The sequence below is a fragment of the Haliotis asinina genome, chromosome 8 (genome assembly GCF_037392515.1).
Source record: "Haliotis asinina isolate JCU_RB_2024 chromosome 8, JCU_Hal_asi_v2, whole genome shotgun sequence".
NCBI lineage: Eukaryota > Metazoa > Mollusca > Gastropoda > Lepetellida > Haliotidae > Haliotis > Haliotis asinina.
Genome location: NC_090287.1, coordinates 18337791 through 18348316, shown reverse-complemented (window position 1 = coordinate 18348316; position 10526 = coordinate 18337791). Strand labels below are relative to the sequence as shown.

The following is a 10526-nucleotide window of genomic DNA, read 5'->3' as shown; positions in this document are numbered from 1 at the left end:
GTATTTGCTTCTTTTGTTATATATGAGTTATATTTTCAGGCGCTAGCTGCAGTATAACCAAAGCCACGTCTTTTAAGTGACTGTCAACATTATTTCATAGGAGTCCCCATGAAGTTTGATTGTTAAAACCTTCATTCCACATACCTCCTCCACATATATATACCCTCATGTGCCATACTGGAATAGACAAAATGGTTCACATTGCTCTTATGGGACTTACTAATGGGATTTGCTTGCATGTTGTTGGTCCAGAAGCAGTGAGTGAGGGTGATATTTTCAGGAGTGCGAATCTGCAGTATCACCCACTGAATACCGCGAATAACTAACTCTCGGTTACTAGTTCATCCTGCGAAGAAGTTGACACGAGACGCTACACTGTTACCTCCCATGGACCAGAGTAACCATGGATATCATCTGTCGGTTCACACCAACCATGACTATTTCATGAAGGTTTTAATGTTATCTTTAAATATAATAACAATTCTCAAAAATGTTTTTTTAAACAAATAAAGAACATACAAGTAGGGATTTTCTGTCTGAAATAGCTCATTTTAAAGGGTTAAGTCCAAGTTTTAGACCTCTGAATGTGATATTCCAAAAACTTTACTGCCGTTGACGACAAATTTTGTATAAAAAACGTATGTTAACCTATGACCTATTTTAGTCACGAGATGGTTGAAGAATTGCCCATGTGACTAGAAACTTTAACACACTCACTCATGGACTGATTTACGGTATCAAATTTGGTTATTTATAGTAATCTCATTGCTATCCTCCAGAAGAGGCTCCCGAGTTCATCGAAATTCAACCTTTGACCCTGTGTGTATCAAAGACAACATGTAACTTTCATTTGGTCCCCTTTACCAGTTATTTCCTATGAACATACGTTGCTTAAAGAGATCGATATAGAAGCTCGTGCCTTCTAACATATGTATGTAAATGTGTATACATATGACATAAACAATTTTATTCTTCCACAGGTAACATTGTTTCAAGAAATAAAATATAAATATTACAGTTCTGAATGACTCTTATTTTATAGGAATAAGCGACTAAACCGGAAAGTGTTTGTTTTTTTTTTCATGTGTGTATAAATAGAATAATAAATGTTTGAAGACCGCTTCCTAAATGACATACCTGTCTCATTAAACGTGACTGTCTCTAATTTAACAGGTGATATATGTGCAGACGGACTGTTTATAAAGGTATAGTGAGACATGTGTTTTTTAAATATTTTTTTGTAAACCAGTTTCTGCTCTGGATACTCTCACAACGACAGACGGCAGGTGTTCATTCAAGGAGCAGTTCAATCGGCCCTACATGAAAGAGGCCGTGGGTGGGAATAGTCATGCCTTCGGCCATGGTTTATAAAACTATTAAATTTAATATGAAACAACTGGTTCTGAAGAAAACCTTTTTTATCTTTAAGAAGGGAAATGGTAATGATTTCACATGCTTTATTGCACATATTCCGTTGAAATGATAAAATACACAAGTTATATACAAAAAAAATCATCATAAATTATGTTCTTCTGAATCTTCCTTCCAAATCATGGTGAACATCTGAACTGAAATACAGAATATAAATGACAATAAATATTGTGAAATTTTGAATTTTGCTATCATACGGCACCTATTTTAGAACATTTGAACAGTTATCATATGAAAAGTCAAGAATTAGGAAGTTACAACACCTACTTGCATTACAAGTTATCACAAAGATTGGAGAGAGTTGTTAAATGTCGCAGCCAGGATAATACTTTGATCTACTGGCGTACCACAGTGTAAGGTGAATGCCTCTGTCGTACATCTAATGCGGATGTCCCTTACTTATAACTGACGTACGTTCTATAGCATAGAGCGGATGTACCTGACATACAACCGACCTATTCGTGTGTGGAGTAGGTGGTCTGATCCACGGTACGACAACGCCAATAGGTCTGTGACTGTAGGATATCCCACTGGTGATCAGCCTTGACGAGGAACCAATGGGTTCTGTAAAGTAAGGGCACGTGTCTAAAATACAAAAAATATACATCCAAATGGTTTGACATAGTCAAACCTTTTTTACTGAATGTGCAAGTGAAGGCAGTCTACGAATACGGCGCACTTGACCAATGGATCAGTGATTGATCAAAGATCAATGAACTTCACCTTATGCAAGGTAGTTGACAGAAACAATTTTTGGATGAAATATTTGATACTCGGATGACTACTGACCATGGGCATGTCTGAGTCTCCTTCTCCTGACGCGGTTTGGGTGTCTGGTGAGAGGCTTCGTCTCTGTATGGTGACAGTCTAGAACAGGAGAACCCCCGAACCATGGGGACTTAGGGCATGGTCTCTTGGCTGGCGTGGATAGAACGAGTGTCTGGTTGACCGACCTGATCGGCATCACAACCTGCACGGGTCTCTTCCGTGAGGTGGAGAACTTTTGTGTTATGGCTGAAGACCTTCCAGTGAGAAGATGACATGGAGCGTCCCGAACGGAAGTCACCTGTTTTAGGGTAGATGTGTCTTTGTTTGGCGGTGTTTGGCCGGAAGTCCAGTTTGCATTTGCTTTCGGAGAAACATGAGTGGGAGTCTTTGCATAAGCTCTTGCAAGTGTGTTTCCTTTGCGTTTCTTGAAGTGGGTGCTTGTAATTATATCATTCACCTTGCTCGTCTGAATTAACAAAACGAATACATTACGAAACAGAAAGCAAACACGAGGTAAACACGTCTTCCTTTAAGAATTGCTTTAAACGTCTTTGACAACGTATCTTGATAGAAGACTCCACACAGCTGTGGTATATACGCCCTTTTGCTAAAACCAACAATACATGTACATAAATATGTACACGAAGCACGTGATACATGCTCTCTCATCTTAAGCAAGTGAATTTGTTCCCTAACTGCCTCTGTTCGCCCAGCAGAAAATGGTACCAGGTGGGATAAGCTATGTGACTATTAAGATTCTAGCACCTCACCTTAGGCAAGTGAGTTTGTTAAAAACTGCCTCTGCTCATCCAGCAGAAAATGGGTACCCGATAGGATAAGTCATGTGACTATTAACCTTCTAGCTCATCGCACGGATTTTCCGGGGTAAAAATGTGCTATGATTTGATATGTTCTGATAGATTGTGCTATGAGCATTCAACTAGTGAATGGTGATTAGTGCATTATAAAATTAATTAATCATAATGAATAACCTTATTGTTCTTTGTTTTCTTTGCACAGCAGACCCACATATAGTCCTCGTCATCACTGCGTCGCTTCTGTATCTGTGACTTGGTGATCTTCCTGAGAGTCTTCTTCTGCTGCCCGAGGCAGGTGCAACCAGATGCTGCTGTCACTTTTGTGATTTTTGATCCGTTAATCTTCCTCCGGTGAGATGTCCCAGGACGAGAAGACGAGGTGACACTCGTGGCAAAGGACGAACAATCTGTAGATGGTGACGCCGTCTTATCCGAGAATAAATGTTTTCCTGAGTCTGTCGACATTTATGTTCACATTCATTAATAAGTTTATGTGTAGTTTCAAATTTATGTTCTCAACATGCTACATCTCACAATAAGCCACCTCGCCATTGTTCGTCGTATCTGTAGTTTTGTGTCAGAAGTATGTGTGAATACTGGTATGCATTCTATGTATTATGGGTGGAAGAGAGAGTGAGTGAGTGAGTATGGTTTTCCTCCACTTTTAGCAATATTGCAGCAATATCATGGCGGAAATGAGCTTCACACATTGTGCAGATGTGGGGAATCAAACCCGGCTCGCATGACGAGCGAGCATTTTAGCCACTATCCCACCGCACCAGAAGACATCTGATGTTTGAGAAATCAGTCTCGTCACATATATACAGTTATTTAAAGATAACCAAACAGTACTGACCAACCTGTAAACTTAACTACGCGTGAATGAAAAACAATCTACAAAAAGCTACAACGCTTTTAGTGTTATTTAGGGGTTACCTTTGAACTACGTTACTTCTACAAACGTTTTAAGGAACCTACGGTTTCATAGTTAGGAATATTATCCACCACTCTCCCGAAGCGTACTATCTTATCCTTAAAATATATTTATTTAAAATATCAATAAACAAAAGTATTTTGCTGATATCCGTTTTATATTGGCACTGAGTAAGACAAGTATTGGTGTTCACCTTTTGTACTGTTGGCGATTTCCCTTTCCAGCCATAATATGGCTGTATCCACTGAATCGGCGCAGTCTACCGGCTGACAAAGTGAGCGACCAGTGCTCAGGCCATCCTCTGAAAGTACGTAGAATTGGCAATACTCACATTTTTAAATAACAATGAAAATGACTCATGTCATATAAGCCTTCAACTTGCTGATTAGGAATACTTTAATATACATGTACCTATGTGATATCAGTCGTAAAGGCTGTGAAACATATTTTTGCAATGAAAACGTGAAGAATTGCGTTACTCTGTTAATAAAATCATTTGTTATGTTAAAACTAATCTTTCTTCATCTTACCATGGGTGATAGGCGTTGTTGGATGCGCGTATGTGTGATCTTTCTTGGCAGTCTTAGTGTGAGTCTCTGAAAAGGGTATATAGAGTGCTCTTTAAATTTACAGAGTGTGTTAGTTTAGTTTAACACAGCAATGAACAGTAATCCAGTCATTTACTGAATGTCATATTAATATTGAGGGAAAACTCGAAGTGATGTAAGTATCAGTCGTATATCACTTTGGTTAAACCCACAGATAATTCTATAAACATAATTACAGGCGAACTGGGATTTGAACCCACATGGCACACTCAAGGGAGGCAAACACACTAGTATCAATTCCCAGTGGAACGCGTGTACGAGTGACTGGGTTATGTAGAATGTCATTTACACCTTTTGAGAAACCATGTAGATTCGAACCAATGGTCTTAGGACCATGTACAACCGGAAGGATGCGGTTCTGCCGCGTCTGACAGTTTGTTAACCCAAATTTCAAGAAATTCTTGGAGAGTCACACAGATCCAGACAATGTGTAGTGATGCCTGTATATGTGTGTATACATCACTGTCTGGACCATCATGTGCAACGTTAAAGAATTCATAATGAACGTGAATGTAATATTTACCCTGACCAATGCTTGCTATATGATTCTCCAGCCATGCAATCGCCGTGTCCACGAGGCTGAGAGCATCAACAGGCACTGAGGCGGTGGCGGAGTTATTTTGAAACGAACTTGCAGGTGCCTCGGAATTTGAGACAGGCGTACATGACTCTGTCGGCTCTGACACTTCAGTCAGAAGATTTATTCCGGACTCGGGCTTGTCGAAGACCAACTTTGATTCAGACTCTGTCAGGTCTGCAGCTTGAAGAAGGATGTCTACTCCGGACTGTGGGATCGACTGAGGCTGGTTCACAATCTCCGAAGCCCGAAGGAGGAGGCCAATGCCCGACTCTGGCCAACTGGGAGATGGGTATAAGAATGGTCGATTGTTCCAGGCAGAGGGCGTGTCTGTCAAAAATATCATTGCCAGTGAACATAATCGGCACTGCTTTTGATAAGACCAACCACATTGTAAAGGGTACACATCTCGGGAGTTAAATGCATACATATACATAAGCATAGTAGCAGAGGCGGGCTTCAGAAGGGTGACTGAATGGTACTGGCCTGAGGAGCCTTGTCCGCTTTCATGCCACTAGGCTATTGATATATGATTAAAAATTTCTTTGTGCTATCTGTAAACTATACCCAATCCGTCATCTATATTAATTGCTTGAACACTTGTTTCCAGTTTGCTTATTTAAACGTTGCTGAACTAGTACATTGGTAATACATGTGTTGTATTAATAATCAAAAATAATAATAATAAAGTCAATTTCTATAGCGCAATGTCCAAGCTGAATTACATGCTCAAAGCCCACTTCAGTGGGCTGTAAAGCGTGTTAGAGATATGGAAGCCGGAGAATATAGGTCTTGAGTAGAGTTTTAAAACTTGAGAAATTGTCACATGATTTCAGATTTTCTGGCAGCTGGTCACATTGCACTGTGGCTGTGTGGGAGAAAGACTGTTCATCAGAGGCCCTTGTTTTTGTTTATTAAGTGTATATCCATTATAATAGGTTCGGTGGTTTCAGACTTAATCTTACGTATAATGTTTTTTTTGTTAATACCGTAGATAAACTTTTCAGAACCCCCAAAAGCTGTAGAATGGGGTCGGCTTATCAGTCGGTTACACCTTCGTTAAACATATTTTGAGTAAGTAAAGGACATAGTATCGCTTCACGTGATCAAATATGGAAGACTATTTTGCCAGAAAAGGTGTCAAATTCCCATTTAACATCAGTAGGCAAGACTATGTACCTATCCAGCTCTAGTTTGGTTTTCGCTAAGCATTGCAGTAATAAAAACTCGATTCGAAAAAGCTAAAACCAATGCAAGAGGCCATGTATAGTGTATATTAGATGGTTTGGGTGAAGCCTTGTGATTGAAGCAGTGGCCCGTAATGCCACATGGGTTCATTGTGTGAAGCCCATTTCTGGTGTTCCCACCGAGTTATTGCTGGATTATTGCTAAACGTGGCGTAAACCCATACTCACTCACTAACTCAGTCACTTATATGTGACATGTTCAAATGTTTCAGATTTGCCTTAACAGGGGAGGCTACTCTTATCATTAATCAAAGTCAAAGGGAAATTACTGTCATATCAACTCTACTAAAATTCTCAAGAGTATGTAAGCTTAATCCTTCGAGAGATGAATGTGACAAGTTAGATAACGCACTTCGAATATAAAAGAGAACAATTATTCTCCACTCTTGGCCTGTTTGACCTGTGCATTCTTTTTGTGTTGTCTCACAGTCCAATGTTGATTTGAAACGGATACAAACAGAATTCCCATAAGACTAAAGAAACGCGAGCCATCGGAAATAAGCTACGACAGCTTTCTGTGACGTCATACACAACTGACGTCATGGCATTGACAGCTTTCGCTTATGATTAAACGAAGGGTCTGAAGTATATTCACACGAATATACGTCTTTGGGGTAAATTAATCAACAGCTATTTTAGGCAGGAATTTAAATTACTCAGAAAATATATATGCTATATATGTACATGTACTTAAAAACCGAAGCGACACGTATCTTACATAGCTAACAAAACGACCCAGGCTCATTCGATCAACTCGATTGCACCAAACATATAGAAATACAGGTACAGATACATTATTTCCTCTTCTTTAATTAGCATTAAAAGCTGTAGTTCTTACCTGAATGTTCCAAAGAACACATTCTATATTTTATCGCCTTCTTTCTCTTTTTAAGCTTTTGTGGCGGCTTTCTACGTCTGCACTAGCAGCATGCTTACATGCAAATAATCTATGACGTCACAGATAACAATTGAATGACGTCAAGTCCACTGTTTAGAATGCTTACTTTGAAGCAAGAGCACAACTACTCACAATCACATTTATGTACTATGGCAAAAAACAAATAATATAACTGTAAAACAGGGCATCAAGCTCTTTATTACGACATTAGGCTCGGGATTAATATTACGAGCAACGATACGCGTCGTCGGGATACCATACCACTCTGTCAGAGAATTCCAACAAGGGTCGGAGATTATGGGTATGGGAGGGGTGGTGTGTTGTGGGCTATGTGTAGTGTGTGGTGTGCGTTGTGTGTGCAGTGTGCTGTGTGTAGGAATTCAATGAACGGCACATGTCTAAGTGTATGCGAGGAACTATTTTCACGACATATTAGACATTGTTTTAGTCATCATACTTTGATACTAATAATTACTACTCCCCAAGCACAAATTATGTTCCCTAAAATAACGTGAAAGGAAACTACATGCCTTAAAGCGTTACCTGAAGAATTCATATCTTCCACAATGCTTGCTTATGCCTTTCTTAACACAAGGTATAAAATGCGTCAACTTCTCCTCATATATACCAGTACATGTATTTCCGAAAGACCTTAACTGACAACCCAGTTGTTTATGTAACGTAATCTCGAAATGGTACAACTTCAATCAAAGACAAGAGAAGCATGACTGATAAAATCATATACATTCTTCATCAGGATGAAACCTTAACATCACACCTCTTAGGTACATATATAGATACAAAGTATCTTTAGAATGACCTGTATCAACCAAAATATCTCTCTCTAACGTTATAAACAATTCCTGTTTCTCTTTTTGAATAAAAAGAGTCAGAATAATGAATATGATTTATTTAGGGTGAGCTACTGAATTTGAGTGATGTAGATAGGTGTCGCATGCCTGTCGCGTGGAGATACTCTCACTTTGAATACAAATGAAAATATGTCAGTTTAAAATGCTGGTCAGGAGCTTTGTGTGTATATAGCATTCTTCGTATTCACATCATGTCTAACGCTATATCTCAGCGATACATCAGGTCAGTGTTCAGTCGCGGGTGTAACAGCCATGGACAAAACAGTCCACTGAAGTTCCTAACTTTGTTGTACTCTCGATGCATTCCAAAACTGTCACTGTTTAATGGCCACAAAAGGACCACGCCAGCTCCATCCGAAACATTCTGCTTTACATAATTTCACGTGGTCTGGTTTGATATCCATTCCTATCCTTTTGGTCGGGTCGTTTGCTCATCGCTTCTTCGCACAACAATTGAAATTGATTCACTTTAGTGTGTTTAGGCAGTGTATTTTACTTCTTTTCACAACAAGTGAATCATATTCTCAAATTCGTCTTCTTCGCCTGGTATCTGCAGCGTATGCGCTCTAGATAGATAATCAAGACTATTTACTCTCTGACCTCGCTAGGATGTGTGAAGATCCGAGATGTTCTTCAGCAACACGGGACTGTGTGGTCAGGTTCGATGTCTAGGTTCACACATGTCATCGTATCTCAACTGCACAGATCGCTGTTCATGCTGTTGATCACTGGATTCTCTGGTCCAGTCTGGATTGTTTACAGGCCGTCGCCATATAGCTGGAACACTGCTGAGTGCGGCGTTAAACAACCAACCAACCAACCAACCAACCAACCAACCAACCAACCAGCTACATGTATCGACATGTTATAGTTAGTCTTTTCTAGCAATTTAACATCACCATCACAGTTGTACATAAAGCTGCGCGAGAGTGTCTTTTCCTAAAAAAAAGCAATAACAAATCCCTACAAAAACTCACAGAATGCATTTAAGACAAATGGAATTAATACCATGTTGATTTTCAGAATCTGAAACTATTTGCATGGATATATATAACCTCAGTAGAACCAAGTTCAAATATGTGAGTGTTTCAACTGAAAAACAGCTTGAAAGCTTGAAACCCGTTGAAAGTTCCTTGTGGATACACCTAGGCCGGTATGATCTCATGGAAAGTACATAACAAAATAATGTTCACTGATATGCAGTTCTGGGAGGTTTAGAGAAATAAATCACTCCTTCAAAGTTATTTATGATATTGATGACAGTTTGTAGACAATCACATAGTTTATTGATGATAATGATTATATTTCTTCCTAAGTTCCAAACGGTCACGATTCATGAGATGAATTTACATGTAGGAGTGGGGCACAGGTGAACTCACAATGTATTCAACTCAAACGACACAGAACAGTGTCAGAGCATTGGAGGCTTTCACGTGACAATAAATGCGGGTCTCTTTTTGGTAAACTATGTATTTTTCAGCTAAGCAATGTATTTTTAAAACTGTAGTCTAAGTATATTTTTAGTAAACACATTAGCCAAGTTGCGCGTTCTTTTTCTGACAGACAATGTAATTTTAACAGTTCAAGGGAGAATAAATTTTATTTCAAGAATCTTCTGAGTGAATGCATATATTTCTATAATTAAGTCAGCCATCATTATCCTGCATGACTCCGAAATGGGAAGGACGCCGTGTGCCAGTGGGAGGCATGCACTCATGGACAACACACAAAGACACACAAGAATTATAATATGAAGGACGTTTACAATTTAAGAAAGATACTTTATTATCACGGGGAAAACATCGAACTATCAAACCAAAACTAATGTGCAATCCTAACAAGCCAGAGTCCCGTTTCACAAAGCAATTTGGATTTCATCCTCTCTATGAGAATCTTACAGGTTTGTAGAATCACATTCATTCACGGCGCTTGACATTTGGATTATGTACGTTGACAGCGTGAACTATGACTACCACTATATGAAAAGAGATCGTAGGAAATAAAAGTATAAAGCAAGCATTTAGTAGATTTTTATTAAAATAGTTCTCTATTGTTTGTGCCCTGTCAACCGCTCACTGACAAGGGCCATGCAAAATCGTGGCACCTACGCGCACATTTAAAGGCGATTAATATATACGGGAGGTGTTTCACATGACGTATGAGAAGCCGTGACATCAGTTAAGCATAAACAGCGTCGGGCCAACGGGGTTTCGTTCAACAACAATGGGACCAGCTTGATTTATTCACACACAACAGACAATGGTTATTTATAACTGATTATATTTTTTAACTGTTAACGTTTGGAATACAGGTGTTATATCTCCATTAAACCGCTGTGTCTAAATTTAGGAGGAGAGAAAACAAGTGGCAAAT

At 39.1% G+C, this 10526-nt stretch overlaps 1 protein-coding gene across 1 annotated transcript; it reads right to left on the bottom strand.

The window, feature by feature from the left end:
* Positions 1–1515: 1515 nt before the first annotated feature.
* LOC137295141 (uncharacterized) lies at positions 1516–7243 on the bottom strand. The gene is made up of 8 exons (XM_067826463.1): positions 7222–7243; positions 5083–5466; positions 4482–4547; positions 4145–4252; positions 3192–3472; positions 2221–2665; positions 1846–1995; positions 1516–1568 (listed from the first exon to the last, which is right to left on the bottom strand). The coding sequence occupies exons 1-8, from the start codon at positions 7241–7243 to the stop codon at positions 1516–1518; spliced, it is 1509 nt and encodes a 502-aa protein (XP_067682564.1).
* Between the last annotated feature and the right edge of the window lie 3283 nt (positions 7244–10526).

Coding starts and splice junctions, on each gene's coding strand:
- LOC137295141 (XM_067826463.1), bottom strand. CDS start 7,243: ATGTGTTCTTTGGAACATTCAG. Junction 5,467..7,221: donor GTGTTCTTTGGAACATTCAG/GTAAGAACTACA, acceptor TATTTTTGACAG/ACACGCCCTCTGCCTGGAAC. Junction 2,666..3,191: donor AGAAAACAAAGAACAATAAG/GTTATTCATTAT, acceptor TTGTTAATTCAG/ACGAGCAAGGTGAATGATAT.